Source organism: Rhinichthys klamathensis, unplaced genomic scaffold, assembly GCF_029890125.1.
Source record: "Rhinichthys klamathensis goyatoka isolate OS25496 unplaced genomic scaffold, OSU_Roscu_1.1 h1tg000006l_1, whole genome shotgun sequence".
In the NCBI taxonomy this organism is placed as follows: Eukaryota; Metazoa; Chordata; class Actinopteri; order Cypriniformes; family Leuciscidae; genus Rhinichthys; species Rhinichthys klamathensis.
Window position 1 is genome coordinate 7,569,761 of NW_026606559.1, and position 24,763 is coordinate 7,594,523.

General features: G+C 40.4%; 1 protein-coding gene across 1 annotated transcript in view; it reads left to right on the plus strand.

The window, feature by feature from the left end:
• Nucleotides 1-622: 622 nt before the first annotated feature.
• Nucleotides 623-24,763, plus strand: part of LOC130090521 (A disintegrin and metalloproteinase with thrombospondin motifs 16) — a 154,801-nt gene continuing 130,660 nt past the window's right edge. Inside the window, exons 1-7 of the mRNA XM_056257932.1 lie at nucleotides 623-727; nucleotides 820-910; nucleotides 3,004-3,332; nucleotides 18,594-18,942; nucleotides 19,436-19,635; nucleotides 21,176-21,259; nucleotides 22,942-23,101. Coding sequence (XP_056113907.1) covers nucleotides 632-727; nucleotides 820-910; nucleotides 3,004-3,332; nucleotides 18,594-18,942; nucleotides 19,436-19,635; nucleotides 21,176-21,259; nucleotides 22,942-23,101 — 1,309 coding nt within the window. The 5' untranslated portion in view covers nucleotides 623-631. The remainder of the gene's footprint in view (nucleotides 728-819; nucleotides 911-3,003; nucleotides 3,333-18,593; nucleotides 18,943-19,435; nucleotides 19,636-21,175; nucleotides 21,260-22,941; nucleotides 23,102-24,763) is intronic.

The window sequence follows — 24,763 nt, forward strand, 5'->3', positions numbered from 1 at the left end:
AAAATAATAGATTTTGTGTGAGGGGGAGATTGGCTACTTTGGTTTAAGATTGTAAAAGAAAAACATGAACTTTTAAATAATAATTATTCTGATAATGTGCACGGATAAATCATAATAAATACTGAAATATTACATTAAAAAAATAAGAATATCCAATTTTGAATTAGTAGAAGCTTTACGCCACATTTAATTTGATTAAAAACTGTAGTGCAGAAATTACTGTTAGTTGGTTTACTTTTTTACAGTGTTTCGACCCTCCTCTCATCGGGAACCAGGGGCTCTTGCGCACAGGTGCGAGCTGCGATTGGCTGTTTGGAAGCGCGTGTGAATCACACCGGCGTTCGAGTCGCTCCAGACATTCACTCAAAGCGCACTGAGCGGAGAACATCTGCATTAAGAATGGCACACTTATCCTCAATCACACGCCACTAATCCGCAGGAAGAAAATAAACCTCTCCAAAATGCTGTTGGATCTGGAAATACACTTGCAGGATACAGATTATGGATTCGGGATCGCGTTTGATTCGAAGGAACTCCACTGATGCTGTATGAATAGATTTTAAGTGCACAAGAGCGTGCAGTGTTTCAGCGGAGAGCGCGCATTTGGAGAGGCGCAGAGTCTGCAGGAGACATGGCTTGCCTGCGCCCTGAGCCATCAGTGAGGAATTATACCTCATCAATCTGTTCTGTGCTCTTCATTCTGTTTTTCATACTCGGATGCCACCAGGTGAGCAAACACGCGCCTGTTTCTTCAAAGTGATTGCGTTTAATTGCATTGCAAATGATGCATGTTATGTTCACTGTTCATTATCCATGTAGAGAACTTCCTGTGCATCTGCAACCCTTCATGCTGGTCCTCGTGTAAAGCATAAACCTCTGCTGGAAACACTGCGTTTACCTCACAACACAGGTGAGAGCATACCTGTCCGATGTGATTGACAGCTGTCGGTCACATTACTATTATTGTTTCATTTAATGGGGCATGTGAGCAATTTATTAATATTGCATCATTAATTTAGACTTGTATGAGACTTTCGTTTAAAAATAAAAGAAACATGGTTTTGAAGGAAAATGACTAGATGGGATGTCGTCGCCAGGGGGCGCTAGATATCCTAATTGATCTGAGACAAATGCACTCTATAAAAAAGTAAAACTGTTGTGTTGAGATGATAAGGCCCTATTAAAAATATAATATAATACAAAAATAATGTACTGTATAGGCGATTTCAGGTTTGAATGTTCTTGTGGTGACATTTGGCGTAGACAGAACCTGACACACATGCACATACATTTAATTTGTTTTGTAATTAAGGATATACTAAAAACAATAGCAGTTTTTATATAAATATATATAATAATCCAAGGGTTTGGATACAGACTAACCTGACCTCTTCTCCTAAAAGAAAACCTCTTGAATTGAAAATAAAAATGTTTATTTCATATATAAATTTTTAAAAAATCCAAACAAGGGTGTCCCCAGATATCCCTGAAAGTGAGTTTTGTATGTCGATTCTGTGGACAATTTTGTGCATGCACACACACAGAAAGTGGGGGTGTGTGGCATAAAGATTGGCATGCACTGGGACTTAGTGAACAATGAACAAAGACAGACACTTGAAGAAGCTCTCCATCAATCAGCCAAGCTTTACAAACAGTCTCTGTGTGCACTTACTGCCTTTATCCTGTGAAGAGTCTCTGCACTGTTTGGCATGAGCTTAGAGACTGGAGTAGCCAGATATAATAGCGTGTGTGTGTGTGTGTGCGCGCAAGTTTGTGTGAGAGAAAGAGAATGAGAGACGGTGAGAGCGTGTGTCTCCATATCACAGCGGAGCGTTAGGAGTGTGTGTCATCAGTGTGTGTCTCTACGGTCAGAGATCATAAATCTGTCTGCTCATGTCTGTAAAAGCATTTATAACTCGAGCCACCAGACCACCGCGAGGATGAGAGGAGCGTGAGTGTATGTAGAGGTCAGAATCACACAACATTAAAACACGTCTTCTGACCTTTGCCCTATGAGCAGCATCTTGACGTGTTCTTCCTATAAATCACATTTGCTTGCATTTGTATAGATACAATCATTTATTTTTTTTCCCTAATGTGAATCGTTAAATGATAAATGGCTTTTAAATGTTCTTAGTCCTTTCGAAGATCTGTATTTGGACTATAGAAACTGCAGCCATATTTATACTTTATCTGGCAAACCAAAATATTAGTCTTAAAATTAGACTTTTATTTTTGTATTTGTATTATTTTTCATTATTAAATAGTTGTGTCCTTCCCAACTTAAGCAGCATTGACTCTTTTGCACAAATGATTTACAAGAAAATACAAGAAGTCTTTCTACTTCAAAAGTTCATGTTCAATTCAATGCGTTACTTGCCCCATCTTTGCAACTGTTTGTGAAATTTACTAGCAGTTTGTGAACATTGTTTCTACTACACCATTTTTTTTCAGTGTAATATGTGAATTTGAGGCATTAGTGAAAGTTTAAAAAAAGATGAGACGCTACATGGATGTCATTCTTTTAGTTTACTTTAGTTCAGAAAAGAAAAAGAAAATACCTGAATTGGCTGAATTATTTCACTATCACCCACTTAGCACTTAAAAGTATGTCTTTATGCACTGAAAAAAAAAATGATGTAAATGTTCACTCAGAAATTGCTAGTAAATTGTACAATTAATTTCAAAGAAATGGCAAGTAACACATTGGATTAATCGTACAATGTATAGTGTGGGTTGTACTCTTTCAAAATAAACAATGCATAATAAAACTATTGATGCATTATTCTTATTTGCATTTAACATCACATATAAATATGCTTCTATTCAGAAAAATGTTTTGAATAAATACTCATCAAAACAATGAAAGACAAAAAGTGTTCAGAAAACTAGTGGTGTAAGAATGACACTTTTGCAGATATTTCAGATTAATCTATTTCATACCTGAACAGAAATAATGCATTGAACTCTAACATGTAATAACCTAACTTCCTTCCTATGTAGAATATGAGATTGTGGCCCCATATGAGGTGGACCATCAAGGACGTTACATTTCCCATGCCGTGGCCCACCAGCACAGAAGGAAACGCTCCACGGATGGTCAAGGTCACGACCCCACTGTTCACTTTAGGTTCCATGGATTAGGGCAGGACTTCCACCTGGACCTGCAGCCGTCACATGACCTGATGACACCCAGCTTCACTGTACAAACCCTGGGCAGGAGCGGCACCAAGAGCCTGCAGCCTTTTCCACAAGACGACCTCTGCTTCTACCATGGGGTGCTGAGGTCAAAGGTCAACTCATATGTGGCCCTGTCCACATGCGCGGGCATGGTGAGTGGGTTATCCTGTTTCAGAGCTGATTGATTATATAATGATGGAAGGAGTCATTTTCAGGAATCAAATCAAGTCTTAAGAATGTATCTTTGCAAAAAAAGAAAAAAACTATTAGGGTTTCTCTATTCTATTCCCTCTGAAATGTGAAAAATGAATACTAACCCCAACTGATTTATGATATGCCGTTCAAATAGTTGATAATGATGGTGATGAAAATAGACCAGAAAGAATGTATTTTCTCCTTGGAGAGAATAAGACCCACAACCTCAAACATTTTTGGCATGAACAGTAGAGCGATGGCTGTGTCATCATCAATGCATTGAATCATGTTGGCCTTTGAGTGCAAAACTGCTGTATTCAACAGTCTAGCCTACCCATCGTCCCATCTGCTTGTTTTCTCCGTGGATTAATGCTCGGTGTGCAGAGAAACCTCAACCCTCCAGAGTGCTTTTGTTATTTTGGCTCCCAGGCCGGACGAGATTCGGCTCCCAGTAGACTCCGGAAGAGCAAAGTGACTGTGCCGCAGTTCTCATGACTTTACCCTGACTGGACTGACATAGAGTGCCCTGTCCCATCAATAGAGCCCGTCTTAAATCACAGTATTAAAATCCCCTAAAACCAGTGACTCAATAACACATAAATTTGGGTCAGGGGAGGTTTTACTAGAGAACAGAGCCTCCTTTTATTAGCCAAATCGACATTTGTAGGATCTATACTCGTCCTCAGTGGAAGCAAACACATATTGTTGTCACATAAGCATTAATACATGAGGATGTTTTATTTGTACATAGTTTGTTTTGGCAAGGATCTACAGCAACACTGAAAAATTACAATGAGCTCTTCAAGAATCCACAAATACTCAGTTTTACATTGAGTCCGTTTTACATTGAGTCCGCCTCAAAGTCCGTATCTGAATGTCGTTAAATGATTCATTTTGAATTAACCAATCGTTTGAATTAAATTTGAGAAAATGGATCAGTTGTAGTAAAGTTTTTCGGCAACGAGCCACCTCTTGATATTTCAGCCAAACATATTGCTACTCCTGCGTAATATTTGGTCACGGTGAAGTGCATCCACACAGCTGACGTGTTTACCTGTTATCAACGTGTGCATGAAGTAGACCCTGAAACAGTGAAACCGCGTCATCGGAGAAGCCCGCAGTCAATGTTTTTTTTTATTTGGCCACTATAATGGCCAAAACCGAAAATTTGAGCCAAATATTTTCAGTTGCTCAAATTTCGGTGTATCCCTGCGTTACGGTACATGAACACACATTGTTGTGTTCATATTTCAGTCAAACCACACCAGAGTATGTTTGAAAGCAAACCAAGACCCATCTTTTCAGTGGGTCTCGGTCCGCTTGTTTGGTGTGTGACAGGCTTCGTATGGCAGCGTTCACACTTATTCAAATTAACCACACTAACAGAGCAATCGGACCAGGGATCGTTTTAATTGAAACAAACATGCCAAATGTTCGAACACACCATAAATCTATATTCATGCAGTTTACTACAAACCTTGCATCAATCATTTTCATTGATTTTCACTAAGCGCTGGCTGTCTGGATGGGTTAAAGCCAAGGACATCTGTCAATTTGCTATCTGTTTGCCATATTTGCTCACATTGATCTTTTCACGAATTCCCTGAGTCATTGGTGCCAGCATTATGGTGTGGGACTAATGAAAAAAAAAAAAAAAAGTCCAAACTTTGATCCCATGGTTCGCACTGGCCCGAGTCACAACATTATGTCAAATGGAGATCCATAGCATTAACAGTACTACATCACGACTGGTGTGAATGATTTAAATCTAAGTACAACAATTATTGCGAAAAAAGTTTTAACAGGCGGTGAATGATGAAACTACTTGCTCTGAGTATGATCTGTGTCTGATTTTTCACTCTGAGATAATCTCTGTTAGTTCATTTCCTTATGACTTTTAACCTCTGTGCGATCGTCAGTCTTTAAATGGAGGCAGATCAAATCTTACTGTCATTGAAAATGTTCTAGGTCTACTGTTGAAATGTGTTTTGGCAGTGTAATGGTGTAGACTATCACACTGTCCCCAGCTGGATGTGATTAGCAGTGGTGCAGAGTCATTAGTTAACTCTGCCTCTCCTTACTTGTCCTGTAAAGCCCATGTATAAATTCCCTTTGAGTAGCTGAGACCAGGTTGGCAGATCACCACAAGAGGTTGGAAGGGCTTTGATGACAGTCTGAGTTTGTCATAAAAGGTCCTAACTGTAAGTTTAAAGGCCTGAGGACTAGGCGAATAGGCCTCAATGATTTCAAGCTGACGGCTTTATACAAAAGGGTACAATAGTTGACTTTAATGGTGGCACATGGGATGCCAATTAGGAGGGTCATTGGAAATGGCAGTCTGGGTTGACACGAGTGCCGTGCCTTGGAAACTCCACACTGAAAGTCTTTCTGAAGTGTCGCCAGTCTACAATAACAGGCTAATTGTGAGTGATGTCAGCCATAAACTGAAGCCATAAATCTACATTTGGACACCCAACCCCAACGCTGTACTGTGGATAACACAGAATTTAAACTGATTAACATTATTACTTTGAGAAATTAAAAAAATGTTTAAAGTCTACATCAAAACAAAATTCACTGTAGGCCTACATGTTCCTGGTCTTGTTAAAGGAATACACACATTATGTCATAATTTATCCATGCTCATGTTGTTCAAAACACTTGCTGCTTTCTTGTGCAGAACTCAAAACTTTCAATCACAAAAAAGACATGAAAGTAGTGTAGAAGTAATCCATACAACTCAATCTGGGTATGGAATTTCCACTTTTCCAGTCAGTTTCTAATGATAAAAATCCCGCCTTACTGAATATTCATTTTATGTTACATTATGTAATTTAAGTCTTCCACCGATGGAATTTCCCATCATTTATGAGACAACACTTCCCTGTCATTGACGGAAATTTCCGGCTTTCCGTGTTATACGGTAGGGGGCGCTATGACACATCTTGTGAAAGAGTACTGAATCTCCTGATCAAAAGATATGTGAAGAAGAAGCAGAGACAAGCGATATGGGTAATATGTATAATAATGTAAAATATGTCAAATAACGTGATCATCAAGATTAAATAGCATATCAAACCTGCCTATAATGTTACTGAATGAAATGACGACCCAGGACGAGGTAAAGGATTATGCAAGCTTTAGGGGTGTTGATGGACTCGTTTAACTCCATCTATGTTTTGATCATCGTTCTGAATCTGATGCAGTCTTTGACAAAAAAACGTGATTTTCTCAGCTTTTTGCTCAAAATGTTCCTTTTTTTATTAAACTTACCCACATTCAAATGTTGATTAAAAAAAGAATGCATAAAGCTAGAATAAGAATGCATAAAAGCTCTGTTCTTTCTCTTGATATATTGCACGTTCAGATATTTATACAACAAAATATTCTGCGGCCATATGAAAATGATCAAAAATGGCAACTTTTTTCAAAAATGGTGGTGGGGAAAGTGTTAAATAAGTTGTGAATGCAGTTTAATGTTTACTTTAAGGCTTTAAAGAGGAAATACTTAGAGATATGAAATCTAAAAGTTGTGTCACAGGCACATTAAAGGTACGTTTACACATGAACGATGTGCTAAAACGGAAAAGATATTTCTTTGCGTTACAGACGGCAGCGTTTTCAAAACGATACCCGTCCACAGGGATCCGCGAAAACTATTAAAACCGCTGTATTATTCATGCCAGGCCAGTAGTTGGCCACTTATAGAAAAACTACACGCCCAAACCTATAATGCACATGACCTCACAGTTTTTACAAATTCGCATTTTTGTAGTTTACACGTTTTTGTAGTTTGTGCTTTCAGGCCCCTAAAACGCATACAAAGTTTGCCATTTCAAGTTGAAAGCGGTATCGTGTAAACGGCCCCTAAGACACTGACAGTCCGACAGTGGTCTAAACTGGTAGTTTGTAGCATGTCACAGCTGCTTTTGTTGGTACAGGTCCTTATATAATGAACTTATTTTGTTCACTCTTAATTAAAACCAAGAACAAACCTTCAATCCCAAAGAAATCGTTTGATTTCTGATCCAAAGCTGTTTCTTAGCAGGACCTTGTGCATAGGTTCATTCTCTTTTACCTAATTCCCCACAATGCTTATGATTTAGCATTCATCATTTGGCTAAACCAAACCATGTAACCCCCAGCAACTCTTCAGATCTCTTGTCCAAAATATATACATTATTATCCCTCATAAAACAATCCCAAGTTTCACTCTCCAGGCTTTCAATGTAGCTTTGATGGACTGACAGAATTAAAGACTAACATATTTATTTATAATGAACAGAAATGGAGCGTAGCATAATTTGCCCTGTACAGAGCAGAAAGAGGCGCCACGGATGACTAATTGTTGGCGGGAGGTTGTTGGCAATGTGCAAGGATACATGCGATCCTGCTGGATATGGTGTTTCTGAGGAGCTCAAGTTGATTTAGTCTAGATATATATAGTCAGCATTCATGCAATGAAATGTCAAGGAAGGGGTTAAGACTCTGAATCTGCCTCTTCACAACAAGAACAGCAACAGTTAGTCACTGAGGTGATGTAAGAGAATTTAAAAAACGAATCATCGACACCCTTCCCAAATAGTTTCAGCTGGCATATAAACTCTTATAGCAGCTCTGAAGAGGTCTGGTTTCAGCTTCTAAAAGCAGCAAGGCAAGTACAAGCCTCTCTCTCATGGAAATAGGAACAGCGTCAGGTGCATCGCTCAGAGTTTCCTCATATCCGCTCAGCTCCTTTGATTAGAGTTCCTGAAGGGTCGTGCCTGGATCTGCCCATTTCCCTGAGTGCGGGAGTGCAGCTGTTATTTTTCTCCCAGGTAGCGTCTCAGCTCGTCTCCTGGAGCTTTATGACTGCTATTTGCACCTTGTAGCTCTCAGTGTGTAATTTCATGAGAGGTATTTAAGGAGGCAGCGCAGACATTTGTTTTTAGTTAAGCTTGTCTTGGACCAGGGAGACTGAGGCTCAGATTTGTGGCAGATGATTCTTACGTGTTACTTATGCAGGAATGTCAGCAGCACCACTCCCGATTGACAGCATGGATTTCCACTGTTTACTTATGCTAAACTGTGTGCTTGAGTGCCGTGTGCGTAAATTTATTTAAATTTTCGAGTCTCCTCCTGGCAGAAATGGAAAGGTACAGATTTCCCTGGATAGATCAACAAATTTATGGTTTCCTTCATGACTCCCCTATTTCCTCGTTGGCAGTTGCTTTAGACCAAATTTGATATAAATTTAACAGAAATTTGATTTGTTTATCCATTGCATCACCCAGCATTTCTCGAACAACATAATTCAAGCTCTTACGACAATAGTGATTTTCATTTTTGCAGTGCAAATCTTTGTTGACGCATCTTCCAGCTTTCAGAACAGCAGAATTAATTTATTCTCCCAGCAGAGAATGGCAAAAAGAACAGCACCAAAGGGAATTGTATTGCTTATGAGTTGCACATTTACGGATGTTTCTCTTAAAATTTGCGATTTTCTCTTCTCTGGATTAAAATTCAATCTCAAAGAAATGTCACTTGCCAGATTTGTTTGCTTTGTCAGATGGCAGACCTCAGGTGATGGTGAAGAATATGTAAATATATGTTGCCTTTATTTAATCTGATCACATGAACTAAAACTCTGAATACAGGTTAGCAGTTTCTCTGTAGTAGCTCTGGAAACAATTTCCAGTGAGTCTTTAAAGCAAAGGTCATCAGCAAATTAAAGTTCTGCGATAGTCTGAGGTAAATAGGGCTCAGTAACTGGAAGTGATGTCACAGAGGATGAACACTAAGTAGTGCATGATATTTGAAAGACACCATGTGCACCATGTGTAATCACATGAAAAACACGACACAGGTCACTGCAAGGTCGCTCTCTGTCTGTCTGAATTATGTCAATGAGATCCCGTACTGTCTTCCTTAACTAACCAGAAGCCATAATTGCAATCCTGCGGGATTCTATTGACTAAACTTTGGATGAATAGGAATGACCGACTGGAAGACATGCAGTAAGCGTGTAGACGGCATGAAAGACGTCATGACTGCGATTTATCGCCATAAATCGAGTCGACTTTGGGAATTAGTCTTGACAACTGCTAAAACTCCCAACATGAGAACAGCAGGCCGGAGTCATGCGGAGTGACCAGTCATGCCTGAACTTCATCCTACATCTAGCCTGAAAGCTTTGGCACTGGCAGAGGTCGCTTCTGTTGACTAAACCCTGTGATCTGGTGACAGAAGACGAGCGTATCTCATGAGGATTGCTGCCTTGACACCAAAACAACTGGGTAATTTTTCGCTTTGAAGTCCTCAGTGTCCAATAAAGGATCAAATGCTTGACTGTAGGACCTTTGGTCTTGGGGTGAGATTAAGTCCCAGGTGTTGTTCTCCTGATGGAGTCTTGAATCACTGCTCTGGAAGCGCCTGGATTAATCTGTTTACAGCTGCTAATGATATCAACTATCCTAACGAACTCAAATCTGATCCACAGCCAGTGGTTATTGACATGTGACTTTCTTCCCACACTGAAATCTAGCAGCGTTTTCTTCTGATTGGTTATTTTTAGGCACCATACTATAAAATATGGAGTGACATCAATTCTAATCCACGGTCATAAATTATAGGATATTTGGTTTCACTTTATTTTGATGATCCCTTTAACACATTCTGTTGACTATAAGTAACGTTGAACCTACATGTCTACTAACTCTCATTAGAGTGTTAGTAGAGTATTAGTAGACTGGTAGGGTTAGGGATAGAATAAGTTGAAATGTACTTGCAAAGTTACTTATAGTCAACAAAATGTTCAAAAGGGACCATCAAAATAAAGTGTTACCAGATTTTTTTTTACAATCATCCACACTGTAAAAAGTTTTAGGGCCCTATCTTGCACCCAGCAAAATTGACTTTGTACACGACATCATTCCTATTTTGCACCCGACGCACAGCGGACTGTTTCCCTCCACAGACGCACATCGGTAAATTAGGGAATGAACTTGCGCTCCCGGGGGCGGTTCAGCGGAAAGAGGAGGCGTGTTCCGGCGCTAACGTTCCCTGGAGCTATTTTGCAGTTTCAGAAAACAATTCCGCCACAGACCAGAAAAAACCTAGTCTAAGTCAGTGGCGCGTTGTTCAGATGCTGTTTTAAGGGCGCATGCATGGCCATAATGTAGCGTGTGCACAACACAAATACACTTTGCTTCTCTCATACACAGACGCAGCAGTTCCCATTTTTGCAAACCATACATAAGGAAAAATATTACCACACGAGGGAAATCATTATGGTGTCCATGAAGATGTGAAAAAATAGGCATAAATCTAGCTTACACATTTACCCAAATTATTATACACCTGTTTAAAGCTGCAGTCCGTAACTTTTTTAAGTTAAAAATAATCCAAAATAATTATATTAAAAAAAACTTATTCTGCCAGTGGTCAAAACTATCTGCTTGCCATAGCTAGATTCAAAACGGTTAGCTTGTAATAATGATTTTAATTCCAGTGGTACTGGTGGGTTTCCGCGGGAAATTCGAGCTTGTCTTTGCGTCATTACGTCACACCCGTACACATAAAGAAGGAGTTTCGGCTAGCCGGCTATACTGCGCGTGAGGACGTTGACGGTGTGGAGATGTAGAGATGTATAGCCTTTTCTCGCAGCACTTTACATAATTTAACTTATGGCGGATCCAGAAAGATCCAAACGACAATCATCAGTGTCAACTGGAGATTCAGCAGTTATAAAACCCAAAAGACTTCGTACTTCGGATTTAAGGTGGCTAGAGAAAGAGAAAGAAACCGTCTCATGCGAACACAAGGATTTAAACATCGGCGGGGCTTTTGAAAAGTGCGTGAACTCCGTGTTTTGAAGGGGTTCAAAACGGAAGAAGAGACGGCTTTTTTCTGCTGAAAAAGTAAGTTAAGACATTTCAATAGTTCAATCGTGTATCAGTACGTTTTCTTAATTCACACAGTTATGGAGTTTCCTTTGTTGTGCCTTTCTCGTTTTGCTATTATGGAGAATATGAATTCTTAACTACACAGGTAACCATAAAACACATTAAATTTAACATTAGTCACGCAATGCTGATGTGATGTTGTTAACATGAACAATTTGAGAACAAAGTAGGCTATAATTTGCACGGTTGCTGTAAATCGCGTTGATTAAATCTAACGAAGCTTATCATGTCGAATGCTTTTTCCCCCTTAGTTGGTCAGAACAAAAATGGATGTTACTTACTTGTTCAGAAGACATTTTCTTATGAAAATTCTTATGTTGGTCAAACTTTCAAAAAGGGAATCTGTGATTCTGTATGACAGTATCCACACAGCGCGGTGACTGACAGCACCACTCGCCTCAAAACACTGTGTTCATCCGCGCTGTTTCATGCCGATTTACAACCCACGTAAAGATGATAATTCCGCGAATCACTGCAGTTACAGATTTCGAACAGAGAGATGGCGACAAAGAGGAAAAGCTACGGACTGCAGCTTTAACCGAAGCTAATTTGGGTAGGTTTCTCCCGTCCCCATACAATGTCACTTCTCTGTCTTTTACGGCCCTGACAAGAACGTCGGTCTCCTCGGCTGTGAACCGCTCCTGGTGTGCGCCTGGCAAATCCGCCATTATAATAGCAATCCACCATGGAACAAGCGCACCTGCTTTTAAAGGGACGCTCGGATTGGTTTATTTCACGTTATGCCCAAACAACGCATTCTCATCCCAAGGCGTCATATACTGACGCTTTTGCCAAAGCGTCTACATCCGACGCACATGGCACCCTTTAGCGTCAAAATAACACGCTTCGGTTATGGGTAGGTTTAGGTCTGGGGTAGTATTAGGGTTAGACCACTAGGAGGCGCCATATATCTGCGTGTCATATTGACGCTAAAGGGTGCCATGTGCGTTGGATATAGACGCTTTGGCAAAAGCGTCAGTATATGACGCCTTGGGATGAGAACGGGCTGGCCCAAACCACACCTATGAGTAATGTAGCTACTTCAGACCAACCCATTTTAGATTCGCGTCGAGACCCGCCCACAAAGTTACTTGCGTTACGCGTTTGATACTCGCGTTTCAGATCGTTAAAATAGGGCCGTTAACCTGCAACTGTTCTCTTAAAGAGCCAGTTGTGTCTTTCATTTTAATTCTTCGCTGTAAAAATGCACAGTATGTGTGATGTGGTAATTAAAATGCCTAATTATCATTGCACGTCATGCAGTTCCAGAATCACTCAAGTGTTGTTTGAAAAGGCGCGTTTGAAAATCTATCAGCAGTTACCTCCCATACAGGCGTTAATTACGTGATGAGATGTGTATCCTCTACACACACACTGTGATCTTGGATCGGGGTTGTTTAGTCTGGCGAGACCTGTATGGGTTTGCTCGTTGATTACTTAAGCGTGGAGTGAGGCTGCGTTCCTTGAGCCAGCGAGACCAGATCTCTGCTCAACTGTGTAGGCTAACAAAAGTGGGGGAAACATTGCATCAAAACAGAAGTTACCAGCATAAACCAGTCTTTTCAGCAGGGTAGATCAATTGAACCTTTGTAAACAGGACATGCACTCTTCAAAGTTACATTCCCACATTGATAACGATTGTGATCCACGTTTCAAGATCGAAACATATGCAGGATTTGTTATCAATGCATCGAGAAAACAAGTGAATTTTTACACCCCTACTTCTGCACAATTCACATGAATTGCTCTCTTAGTTATGGGCCATCATAATTTACCTCACAAACCCATTAGAAACCTCAGTCCTTTAATGTACTTGTGTCCTCCAGACAGTTTCTCTTTTGCGCCTTCATGCACAAATCCTGAACTTAAATGCAACCCTCTTTGTCTTCTCTTTCCAGAGTTCAACATTATGTTTGCAGCCTATTGTCTGTATGATTGCCTTGCAATGAGCTTAAGTGTTATTGGCAATGACGAATGATAATCAGATGCACATTGGGTTCAAACAGGTTCTCAGAAGGGCTTTTCTGTTTGTTTGGAGAGGAGCTTATCCTCTGAGCCCAATTGAAGGTAATTATCAGACCGCGCTGAAGCGCCTGCACAAATGAGCTCTCGCTCTGACCTGACGTGACATTTGGATGAGGGTTTGAAGAGTCCTTGGGATCTCCAGATTGCGAGGGACGTGAAGCTTGTTAGTGTTAATGACAGCACAGCTTTCCAAAGAAGTGTAATTTGGGCGTTTGTGTCATAAACCGAGTCGGCTTGACATGCAAGTTCTGCACCTCATGTGTATCACACATGAGGTGCAGAACTTGCATGTCAAGCCGACTCTGTACTTATTCTTGAACAGTTTGGAAATCAGACTCAAAATAAATCTTCAATCCAGATGGGTTTTGCTTTTGAGAACATTAGCAAAGTGTCTGTTTTATGTTCCAAAGCACATTAACATTATGACAGTGCTTGCAAAACACTGTACTGGCGTTCCTCATTCATTTTCTTCATGGTTAATTCAGCCTTAATGTATAAACTGTATTCAGACTTTGTAGATAATTTATTTTAAATATATATATATTAAATAGTATTTAATAATAATAATAAAAAATATATATATATATATACGTATATATATATATATATATATATATATATATATATATATATTGTGCACTAACACAATAGAGTGAAGATCACTGTGTTTGTTTTACACGTGTCCAACTCATGATATAATGTTTCAGCGTCTCGTTTCACAGTAAATGAACCAAGATGCTGAAACACTGTATCTCTGAAACCCGCAGTATATACAGGTCCTTCTCAAAAAAATTAGCATATTGTGATAAAGTTCATTATTTTCCATAATGTAATGATAAAAATTAAACTTTCATATATTTTAGATTCATTGCACACCAACTGAAATATTTCAGGTCTTTTATTGTTTTAATACTGATGATTTTGGCATACAGCTCATGAAAACCCAAAATTCCTGTCTCAAAAAATTGGCATATTTCTTCCGACCAATAAAAGAAGTGTTTTTAATAAAAAAAAAAAAAAGTCAACCTTCAAATAATTATGTTCAGTTATGCACTCAATAGTCAATACTTGGTCGGGAATGCCTTTGCAGAAATGACTGCTTCAATGCGGCGTGGCATGGAGGCAATCAGCCTGTGGCACTGCTGAGGTGTTATGGAGGCCCAGGATGCTTCGATAGCGGCCTTAAGCTCATCCAGAGTGTTGGGTCTTGCGTCTCTCAACTTTCTCTTCACAATATCCCACAGATTCTCTATGGGGTTCAGGTCAGGAGAGTTGGCAGGCCAATTGAGCACAGTAATACCATGGTCAGTAAACCATTTACCAGTGGTTTTGGCACTGTGAGCAGGTGCCAGGTTGTGCTGAAAAATGAAATCTTCATCTCCATAAAGCTTTTCAGCAGATGGAAGCATGAAATGCTCCAAAATCTCCTGATAGCTAGCTGCATTGACCCTGCCCTTGATAAAACACAGTGCACCAACACCAGCAGCTGACATGGCACCCCAGACCATCACTGACTGTGGGTACTTGACACTGGACTTCAGGCATTTTGGCATTTCCTTCTCCCCAGTCTTCCTCCAGACTCTGGCACCTTGATTTCCGAATGACATGCAAAACTGAGCAACAGTCCAGTGCTGCTTATCTGTAGCCCAGGTCAGGCGCTTCTGCCGCTGTTTCTGGTTCAAAAGTGGCTTGACCTGGGGAATGCGGCACCTGTAGCCCATTACCTGCACACGCCTGTGCACGGTGGCTCTGGATGTTTCTACTCCAGACTCAGTCCACTGCTTCCGCAGGTCCCCCAAGGTCTGGAATCGGTCCTTCTCCACAATCTTCCTCAGGGTCCGGTCACCTCTTCTCGTTGTGCAGCGTTTTTTGCCACACTTTTTCCTTCCCACAGACTTCCCACTGAGGTGCCTTGATACAGCACTCTGGGAACAGCCTATTTGTTCAGAAATTTCTTTCTGTCTTACCCTCTTGCTTGAGGGTGTCAATGATGGCCTTCTGGACAGCAGTCAGGTCGGCAGTCTTACCCATGATTGCAGTTTTGAGTAATGAAACAGGCTGGGAGTTTTTAAAAGCCTCAGGAATCTTTTGCAGGTGTTTAGAGTTAATTAGTTGATTCAGATGATTAGGTTAATAGCTCGTTTAGAGACCCTTTTCATGATATGCTAATTTTTTGAGACAGGAATTTTGGGTTTTCATGAGCTGTATGCCAAAATCATCAGTATTAAAACAATAAAAGACCTGAAATATTTCAGTTGGTGTGCAATGAATCTAAAATATATGAAAGTTTAATTTTTATCATTACATTATGGAAAATAATGAACTTTATCACAATATGCAAATTTTTTGAGAAGGACCTTTATATATATAATATATATATATATATATATATATATATATATATATATATATATATATATATATATATTCGAATAAATTGCAGCCTTCGTGATTTGACTATAACATTAAGCAATATAACAATATTGACTTAATTTGGATATATTGTTCCGCTCTAGATGTAATTTCCCTGGATGAGCTGGCATTCCTGACTTCCTTTTGCTGCCTTGCAAACACTGTTGTTTCCTTCAGGAAATGCACATCTAGTGTTAACCACCTATTATGCTTTTTTACATTTTCAACTTTCTTTAGTGTGTAATGTTGCTGTTTGAGCATGAAACAAGTCTGCAAAGTTACAAAGCACAAAGTCACTCCAAAGGGAGTTATTCACTATTTCAGTGTCATTGTTTCTGAACTCCCTGAAATGCCTCAATTGTACTCTTGAGTTTTCTTTCTGGAACGTACAAGTCACAATATTCCTGTAATGAGTCAACAGAGTTGGGATCCATGTGTAAACAAAATGGCGAGGTCTGGTTGAGTTGCGTAAGTAATGTGTTGTCACGATGATCAAGAGACGCTGTTTTTTCCACTTCTGCATAAGTCGTGCTTGCAAAGATGGTTCTGGTTGATTAGCTTGTTCTTCTTGACTGATCCAATATGGCAAAACTGACTCCATAGTTAGCGTAGTTACAGTAGTGTTTACAGCGCCTCGGGAAGCCTCCGGAGCTGATACATGCCCCGCTTATGGTCAGGAGCGTTACATTTCTGACACAGGCTCTAAGCCAGGAGTCGGAAAGTAAGTTTGGCATCGGGCCAAAAAAAAATTCGCCACTAGTTGGCGGACCAGAACATAGTCAAAGGATACTTTCAGAAATTAAATGGCCACCAAAGCGCTTTACAATTTGCCTCACATTCACCCATTCATACACCGACAGCGGTGTCAGCCATGCAAGGCGCCATCCAGCTCGTCGGGAGCAGCTGGGGTTAGGTGTCTTGCTCATGGACACTTCGACACTTGGTCAGGTGGAACCGGGGATTGAACCACCAGCCTTCCGGTTTGTAGACAACCTACATGAACCACTGAGCCACTGCCGCCCTTTGAAGTATCTTAATTTACCAACTTGCAACACAGACCGCCTTGCTAAAACACACATATGTGGGAGATGCGGAACTCCAAAATAAAAGAGGACTTGAATAAGCCCATTAATGGCATGCTTGAGTCATGCTCTTAACGAACTATGTTTATTTCCTCTTTCCATATTGTGAATAATAAATGTGTATCATTTTAATTTGCTTGTTGCATAATGGAGCCTAACTTATTGTAATAATTATTTGACGTAGCCTACTTTTACACTACGAATTATTCCTTGGCATCCTCAACTGCATTTTTTTTATTGTTTGCATGCTGGAGGTACGCTATTACGTCGTGTGCAGAGTGATGTTAACATCTAAGCTAGCTGGTGAGAAAAATTGACATTATCAAAGAGTCTAAAGAGGAAAGTTGACAGCGAAAATAGGGCATAGCCTACAAAGAAGAATGGAAAGACAACTATGCGTTCATCCTACCTAGTTTTGTGAATGCAAAGCTGGTGAGTCTAATCTGCAACAAAGCGATCCACAGACTCTTTTGAATGTCTTTCAGAACTTTTCAAATTAAAAGCTCTCAATTCATCTCAAAATAAAACATTGCTGCAAAAACGTTCTCGTACTTTTATTTTGAAGGCAAAATGTGAGTATAATGGCATAATGTTTTGAAGACGAAGTGATTGTGAGTAATTGCTGCTGTCATGACAGATCTATTTCAGAACCAGCCGCTATCGAAATAATCTGTCTGCAAGCATGGGCCAGGTATTATTGCTGGCTGGCCAGTTTTAGCCCGCGGGCCGCCTGTTGCCGACCCCTGCTGTAAGCGGTTGAGCAATCGCAACAGAGTGGGCCAGCTGACCAATCAGAGCAGACGGCTCTTTTTGGAAGGCAGGTTTTAAAGAAACCAAAACTAAAACAGTGTTCAGATAGAGGTTGAAAACAGGTGCTGCAAAAATAAAATAATAATGAGGGTTTTTTTTTTAATACATGATGTAAACATATTCTAGTACAGTGTTTCTCAACCCTGCCCCTGAAGGACCCCCAACACTACACGTTTTCTTTGTTTACCTAATCAAACACACCTGATTCAACTCACCAGATCATTATCACATGTGATAATGGGGCAGGGTTGAGAAACACTGTTCTAGTAGACCCTAAATAAAATTATGAACTTGTAAATGAGCATACAGTAATAGAACCCCTTTAATGTTGTGGATTAGCCTGGCATGCCAGACCTACATCAAGATGTTAGGTCTGGGAACTCTCCATTGACATGCCTCAATCCGAGGGGCGGGATAAACGGTTACCTTTTAAAAATCCCTCTGCACGCAATAGGATAGCGCTACAACCAACCAGAGCAACGAACGGTTGTGGATGATTGAGTCCCATGCGTTTTTCCACCAGCGGAGCTAATTGATATATTAAACTTTTGCCGTATCAGGACGGCAAAAATCCGAACACATCTTCCTTTTTTAAGAATGACTTGAGTGACGTTCTCTTAACTCCAAGTCCTCCAGAGTCGCGGCCAAAGCCGATTCGAAAGACCGCTGCATCTTCATTGTTTTCAAGTAGCAGGAAAATCACCTATGGAAATCACGCGGAACGTCATGAACTGTGCCGTCATTGTGTTAAGCCCGCCCGCCGACTCTATACACGATGTGATTGGCCTGACCAGTTTTTGGTTTTTACAGCTCAAAAGCCTATGGAGAGTTGCTAGACCACACTGGCTGCGAAATAATTTTCGCTGCCGCTAGGGTGCGTCTAGATTTCTAGGCTAGTTGTGGATATGAAGACTGCGAGACATTGACCAGTGTGTTTTCCCTCTAGTCAGGTTTGATTAGAACTCAGGATCTGGATTACTTCCTGAAGCCACTGCATCCACATCAGGCACTTCTGGAGAACTTCTCAGCACCATCTGACCACCATCCCCACATCCTCTACAAGAGATCCATGCCACCACAGACAAGCAAAGGCAGAACCAGGAGGTCTTCTGAGCTATCGACGGTCATCAGAAAAGATTCAGCAGTCCCATATCTGTGGAGAACCTTCAGACAAGATGAGAGAACCACACACCCACAGACGGATCCAGAGGAGAACCAGCGTACCCCACACAGTCATGACAACTTCAACTACACTACTCAGCAGAGACAGCACTTCTGTGGACGACGGAAGAAATGTATGTAAGGACATTCTCTCTCCAACTGCACCTTCAAACAGGGTTGCTTTTGCATTACATGGTTCAGGTCTAGTAGCTGGACTGTTAAAGACATTCATTAGGAGGGGAGGGGTTGTATTTTAGACAACAGTCGTATGTAAAAAGGTCACAGCGGTTCAAGGGTCAGCTTGAACATGTTTTCATGACATCATCACACCTGTATTGTGTTTGGTCAGGGATGAATTATCTTCACCTACTCTAAACAAACACCACATCCTCACACCGCATTTGAACCCTGAGTAATATTTTACAAACCGAGTAACCAAATCTTATGTGGGATGTGAGGTAACAGCTAATACATTTTGACACACATGGCGTGCATTAATGTCTCGTATGGGCCTGAGCTTTCCAGACACAGATTCAGCTTTTTGCTGAACTAGTAATGCATTTTCTTTGGGGAACCAGCATTGACTGTGTGACCTAGTGTTGATATTGTCTTGGTCCTGTGTTTCAGATATGCCTAAACCTCCTGAGGAAGATATCTATATTTTCCCGGATGAATATAAGTTCATGCCCAGAGGGAAGCGAGCCATTACGTTTAAACATCCACACCAGAGGCTGAATGTGGAGACGCTGGTGGTGGTCGACCGCACCATGATGGACAATCATGGCCATGAGAATATAACCACATATGTCCTTACTGTTCTTAACATGGTAAGATGCATGTAATGAATCCAGGCATCTATCTGTCCATCCATCAATTTATCCATCCATGCATGCATCCATCTATCCATCTGTCTGTCTATCCATGCATCTCTATCCATCCATTAATTACATGCACCAATCTATCCATCCATTCATCCATACATCCATCCATTAATCCATCCATCCATGCATCTGTCCATCCATCCATGCACCCATCCCTCCATGCACCCATCCATCCACCCATTTATTGCACGCATACATGCATCCATCCATCATCCATGTATCCATCAATCCGTCCCTCCATGCATTCATCCCTCCACGCATCCATCCCATGCATACATTCTTCCCTCCTTCTATGCATCCATTTACCCATACATGTGTCCACCCACTCACCCATCCATCCATCCATCCATCTATCCATTACATCGATCCATGTATCAATGCATCCATCCATCCATGGATCCATGGCATCCATCCATGGCATCTATCTGTCCATCCATCAATTTATCCATCCATGCATGCATCCATCTATCCATCTGTCTGTCTATCCATGCATCTCTCCATCCATTAATTACATGCACCAATCCATCCATCCATTCATCCATACATCCATCCATTAATCCATCCATCCATGCATCTGTCCATCCATCCATGCACCCATCCCTCCATGCACCCATCCATCCACCCATTTATTGCACGCATACATGCATCCATCCATCATCCATGTATCCATCAATCCGTCCCTCCATGCATTCATCCCTCCACGCATCCATCCCATGCATACATACTTCCCTCCTTCCATGCATCCATTTACCCATACATGTGTCCACCCACCCACTCACCCATCCATCCATCCATCCATCCATCCATCCATCCATCCATCCATCCATCCATCCATCTATCCATTACATCGATCCATGTATCAATGCATCCATCCATCCAGTTCCCAGTGTTCTGTGCTCATGTATGTTTTGATTGCATGGAAAAGTATGTCTAGTTTAGGTCAAAGCATTTGATTGACCAAACAGACTAGTTCTTTGTGAGTCTCTTTGGGATGAGCACACTGAAAAAGCTTAAGCACACATGAAAACATTATTGTAGAGTACATTATTGTAGAGTTTTTGAAGGTGTGTTAAAAGTGTTTTACAAAGGATCAGTGAAATACTGACACATGAAACCAATCTGGACGCCTCTTGTGTTGGTGTCAACGAAAAGAAAGACAAAACAGCAGAACTGAAAAGGCCTTGTATTGGGAACTAAGTACTTGTATTTATGTTCCCTGAGCACTTTAAACCATCTCAGGGACTTTGTCTTCAGTTCTGTTTCAAAGACCAGTGAAATGTGGGATTAGGGATTCCCTTAAGTACATGTGGTATGCCTCCAGAGAGAAGACACTTTGAAGAACAGCCACACACTTCTCATTTTTCCAAACAGAAGCTTCTTATTGCTCTATTCAAGAAAGTCAAACTGAGTTTAGATGCCTCCACGTTTATGCACAATCCTGTAGCCTAATGCTGATTTTTCTGCATTGTTTCTCATCTCCAAAAAGGTCTCAACGCTTTTCAAAGATGGCACGATCGGAGGTGACATCAATGTTGTAATTGTTGGGCTAATACTGCTGGATGAAGACCAGGTGAGTTTAAGGTGCTATGAATTTTATTGCAGTGGAGATTTTTGAAAACAGAGTAAAAGATCTTGGCTCTATTGCATTGATAATGTGTGTTCAAATGAACATCTTACACCAACACCAAGTGCATATTTGTAAAAAATGAATGAGAATTAAAGCCCTCTGGAGGCGATTGACGTCATGGACCATGAGAGGTTTAGATAACACAGAGCTTTGAAGCCGAATGAAACATTGCTTCAAAAGGTGGATTTTATTGTCCTTGAGAGGCTTGTCTCTTTCACTCTTTTAGAGACGCTCCATCTGAACAGGTCTCGTTTTTATGATGACAGTTTAATTGGATACACAGCATTCCGTTGGATTCCAGCCAGACGAGGGACATGTCTGTGGGAAAGCGGGCCAGCATACGGCTGAAGGGCTCTGTTACTGATACACCTGTGCTAATGTTAATGAAGTTCACGTTAGCCACCAGTCGAGGAATGCAGAAAATTACCCTCATCCCCCTTTTGATTGGAGTAATTAGCAACAGTCACTCAGGATCAGTGATGAGGGGCTAATTACCTACAGTATAGACTCATTTACTGAGGTGGGGTCAGCAGAGGCAGCCGGTAATTGTTCTGCCCAGAGCTTGATAAGCAGTTTGAGTTAGGCTACATATACACCAATCTGGGTACATTTGAAAACACATCTTTTTCTCTTTATTTTGGCCTTCTGTCCACATTGAGAAATTGTTTTTGTCCTTTGAAAACACTCAAGTTTAGCAGTCGGATCCCCTCCCAAGGATTTTTAACTGCTTTAAAATGGCTTCGTTTTTTTGGGGGTCACTTTTAGTCAGAAAACGTTCAGTAAATGACACATTCATAAAGCAAGACTTTAAAGGGTTAGTTCACCCAAAAATGAAAATTATGTCAGTAATTACTCACCCTCATGTTGTTCCAACCCCGTAAGACTTTCGTTCATCTTTCTCACTCCTCCATAGGCTTCTATTGTAATTGAAACTTGCCGGCCCAGAAAGTTATCAAAGACATTGTTAAAATAGTCCAAGTGACTACAGTGGCTCAACCATAAGTTTATCAAATGATGAGAATAAAAATTAAAATAACGACTTAATTCAACTATTCATTTTCTTCTGTGTGGGCCTCTGACGTTAGTTCACCTAGTGTAACAGCGCAGCGCTTCTGGGTTGTACGTCAGAACGTAGGCTCACTGTTGGCCAGCATCACACACATGACCAGCGTCGGCCAACAGTGAGCCTACGTTCTGATGGACAACCCAGATGTGCTGCGCTGTTACACTAGGTGAACTCACGTCAGAGGCCTATACGTAGTTGGTACATCAGCGGTAGAAGTAAAAACTAATATATCACGTAATTTACGTCTTTTCGATGATGGTTGACATACATAGGTAGGCTAGCCTCCTCTTTTACTCGCAATGTCCTGAGACAAAAGATGAGGGCAATTGTGTTTTAGACCATACGTAGAATAGCGATTGAGTGTGACCTAGACACAGTAAGTGGTGAGTTATGTTGCTAATAAAATTATCATGTCAGAAGAATAGCATGACAACTTTATGTCAGTAGATGTTATATTTTTATGTTAAATCCACTATTGATTTATATAGAATTGTTCTAGTCTACACAGTATTTAATGCAATTACATCTACTCTTAACTCTTAACTCTTTACTTCCTCAGGATGGACTGGTGATTAACCATCATGCTGACCACACTCTTAACAGTTTCTGCCAGTGGCAGTCTGGTTTGGCTGGGCAAGGAGGTCGCCGTCATGATCATGCCATCCTGCTAACCGGTCTGGATATCTGCTCCTGGAAGAATGAACCATGTGACACTCTGGGTAAGGACGACGTCTGCTGATTTGACATGTGCTTGAAGGACGTCTTTGACAGCCATGTCTTTTGCTGCATCTGCATGTTTTTAAGATGCCATGTTAAAAGAAATTTTAGACGCGTGTCTTGAGATACATCCTCCTTCACCTTTGTAAAACTTGTCAGTTCCTTCTTATAGAATTAGTTCATTTCAAAAGGATTTTTTTTATCATTTACTCGCCCTCAAGTTGTTTCAAACCTATATGAATTTTCTTTTTTCTGCTGAACACAAAAAAGAAATTTTGAAGAATGTCGGTAACCAAACAGTTGATGTACCCCATTGACTTCCATAGTATTTTTTTTTTCCTACTATGGAAGTCAATGGGGTTCATCAACTGTCTGGTTACCGACATTCTTCAAAATATCTTCCTTTGTCTTCAGCAGAAGAAAGAAATTTATAAAGGTTTGAAACAACTTGAGGGTGAGTAAATGATTGCAGAATTTTCATTTTGAAGTGAACTATTCCTTTAAGGGATTGTAAACAGATAGGACAAAACATATTATGTTAAAACACAGTGTTCCTGTAGTTCAAATGGTAGTGCATGGTACTGGCAACGCCAGGGTCATGGGTTCGATTCCCAGGGAACGCAGGGTGATATGTATACCTTGAATGCACTGTAAGTTGCTGCCAAATTTTTAAATATAAATGAGAAATGTAAGTCTGAAAGTCAGCGTAAATGCAACCCAAATAGACTTGGACTGTTTATGATACCATTACTAATAATCAAACCGCATTAATGTTGAGAAATAAAGAAACGCTGCTCACTGCTCATGTCTGACAAACTTTAGTGGCTTTAAACCCCTCTGCAGTTACACGTTGAAAGCACTCTTTGGTTTATTCTTGAAATGTTTCTTAAGATTAGCTGAAAAATAGTTGATCACATAGAAAACACATCAATGTTTTAATTTATTCTTATTTTTTAATTAGTTTAAACAGTACTACGTTATAATGTTTTTTTTTTTTTTTTTTTTAAATATATAATTAATTATTTAAAGTATTTAAACAGACATCTTGGACATTGAGAACCAAAATGTGTAAAATGCTAAATGCATTAAAAAAAAATACATATTGAATTAGGAGCTAAATATTGAACTGGGAGGTCAATAGCAACTCCCAGCCTTAACCAATAGTAATCTTGTAGGTAACTGGCCTGTTATTGGACACTTTTGCCCAGTATTTAAATTAATAATGGCTGATAGTGAATATCACATTTATACATTAGGCATAAGTTACTGAAATACTTCACTTATGCTTTATTTACACCACTATGTGACAGTACAAGACAAAGACTTTTAAGCTGATGCCAGGTTTTATTGTAATCCTGTAAAAAAGAGTAAGAAAACATAGGTGTGGTCTGACATTTAAGATTAATGACCTAAAACATACTGTTTGTCTGGTGATGACTGCGCTTAGTCATCACTTAAGCTACTGCTAAATTGCCAAATTATTAGCGGTACAGTAACAACCTTTTTCTCTAATAACCTGTTTCCTATGAGAGCTCGAGCTGTGTTCTCCACCCTGTGCCACATAAAAGAATCTCTCCCTGCTAACCCCTAACCCCATTAGCAAAGCTAGCCATGCCCCTCCAATGCAAGGCCGCAGTTCAAAGGGTGCTGAGAACACAACATTT